This window comes from Gossypium hirsutum, chromosome A09 (assembly GCF_007990345.1).
Source record: "Gossypium hirsutum isolate 1008001.06 chromosome A09, Gossypium_hirsutum_v2.1, whole genome shotgun sequence".
In the NCBI taxonomy this organism is placed as follows: Eukaryota; Viridiplantae; Streptophyta; class Magnoliopsida; order Malvales; family Malvaceae; genus Gossypium; species Gossypium hirsutum.
Window position 1 is genome coordinate 81,539,265 of NC_053432.1, and position 2,261 is coordinate 81,541,525.

Below are 2,261 nucleotides of genomic sequence, written 5' to 3' on the forward strand. Positions count from 1 at the left end.
AATTATCACTATGTGATACTTTTTAATTGGTTAATTAGATATACCATATGTTTAATAACTTACAAGAATATATCATCTTAACTTTACAGAGCGAGACTATTTGACCGATGAATTCCAACCATCTCTCACGTATAACAAAAAATATATCCAAAGGCCTCATCCTTGTATATGTTTAGCATTTCATAGTATTTCATACCAACCATTTATAATTGTAATGAGTGAGTTTTCCTTTTATTTTGTCTAAATTTTGTTATGTTCTTGGGCCGTTATGCCTTATATCGATTGAATTCCTAGTTTACATTATTCTCAACCCAAAGATTAAAGCTTATTTTATCAATTAAAAATGCAGAGCTAAGCCAAGGCAACAACAATGGCCAATCTTTTTTACAGAGACGATCTTATTGTCTTCATCATCTCAGTTCTATTGCAACCAAAGCTAGTCAATTCTTCCGCCACTTTATCAAGAGCCTGGTAAGAACTTCCACCTTCTTTAATGGCATTCAATGCCGTTTTCTGCAACTCCATGGCTCGAACTCTTTGTGGTTGTCCCACGTTCGTGGACTCGACAAAGATCCGAGCCAGTATGGTCGCATCGGGTACACTTCTTAACCCTTTGCAAACTCTGATCGCCGCACCAACTTCATCTGCCAACAGCCTCGTTATCTGAAAATGGTCGGCCTGCATCGGCCAAGCAAGCAACAATACTCCGGCAACAATGGCTTCCAGTGCCGAGTTCCACCCACAATGAGTAAAATAAGACCCAACTGCTCGGTGCTTAAGAATCGTCAATTGGGGTACCCACCCTTTGATCACTAAGCCTTGTCCCTTAACTCGATCTTCAAACCCGTGAGGGATCAAGCTTTGATCATCGTCACCATCTTCAGCTCTTTTCATTGGTTCCTTCACCGCCCAAATGAAACTAACTCCACTCTCTTCCAACGCCGACGCCACCGCTTTCATTTGATGTTTCGTCAATGTAATCTGAGTCCCAAACCCGATGTAAACCACTGATTTATCAACCTTACAAGAATCAAGCCATGAAATGACTTGATCTGGTGGTATTGAAGTTGCCCCACCTCTCTCATTTAACCCTTCGTCACCAACTTTCACCGGCGGCAAAGGGCCGACACCCCAAACCCTATAATGTTTAGCGAATTTCTCCTTGATTAAACCCAATTTTGTACCTTCCAACTCTTTAAACGAGTTGAAAACAAGCCCCTGGCTTTGCATACTCATCGTAAAAGCTTCCCTATAAAAGGGTAACAGGAAGCTCGGTGTACTAATCCAGAAGTAAACTGCAGCAACATTGAAAGGAACGAAGCAGATATTTGGGATATTGAGATGCGAGGCGAGGTTAACAGTCCAAGAACTGAGCACTATATCAGATAGAATCGCGACGGATGGTGATTGTTGGGCTCGAAACCATTGAACCAAAGGGTGGTAGAGTTTTCCCAAGGCGTTAACAATGTGGGGAAGAAAGGAAATGGGGAGATCTTGCATTTGTTCGACTCCATGAGGGAGGGAAGGGTGAGAAGGGAAAGGGAAGACGAGGGGTTTAACGTTGGGAGAGTGTAAAGCAAGAAGAGGATTTAGATAGCTAAGGTTTTTGGGTGTCACCATGATTGTCACTGTTAGACCTCGAAGAAGAAGCTGGTGCGTTAAGTCCATGAGAGGAAGAATATGACCGCATGCTGGGAATGGGATGATACAAATGTGTCCGCCGCCGGCACCTGTGCCGGAATATTTCACCTCACTCATCTCCTTCTCTGAGTTATATGCTTGTTTTGATTGCTGCTTTTTTGTTTCTTTTATAACGAATTTGAATAGACTGATTGTGAGAAAAAGCCAACGTTAACCTAATCTTTTCATTATTTTAACCAGAATTATTTCCTTACTTTGCATAGAAGTTTTTAACTAAAAATTATTTATTTTCTTAAAAGATATATTTACATTAATATAGTTCTAAAATTAAATTTATACAACTATATATTAAAAATAATTCTTTTGTCTCTTTTGTTGACACCTAGCTTCCATCTATGAGCAAGGATTTCTTGTTTTTGGTCGAGACGAGGAAGGATTTTTTTTTTTCGTCAGGCAAGGTGAATTTCCCTACAATTGATGCGGTACGTGACTTGCTGCCTTGATATGCGTCCTGTGTTGTTCATTAAGTTGCCATTTGTGTGAACATGTGGCAAAAAGCTTGTTTATTATATTTGATTACGACAGGAATACAAAATCAAAAGCTTTGGCGAGGGTCAAAT

At 40.1% G+C, this 2,261-nt stretch overlaps 1 protein-coding gene across 1 annotated transcript; it reads right to left on the minus strand.

Moving 5' to 3' along the window:
* Window positions 1–316: 316 nt before the first annotated feature.
* LOC107960505 (flavonol 7-O-rhamnosyltransferase) lies at window positions 317–1,852 on the minus strand. The gene has a single exon (XM_016896845.2). It carries the CDS (start codon window positions 1,756–1,758, stop codon window positions 385–387), a length of 1,374 nt encoding a protein of 457 aa, XP_016752334.2. The 5' UTR covers window positions 1,759–1,852; the 3' UTR covers window positions 317–384.
* Between the last annotated feature and the right edge of the window lie 409 nt (window positions 1,853–2,261).

Bases quoted from the DNA above. Each gene is read 5' to 3' on its own strand.
- LOC107960505 (XM_016896845.2), bottom strand. From the start codon at position 1,758: ATGAGTGAGGTGAAATATTCCGGCACAGGTGCCGGCGGCGGACACATT.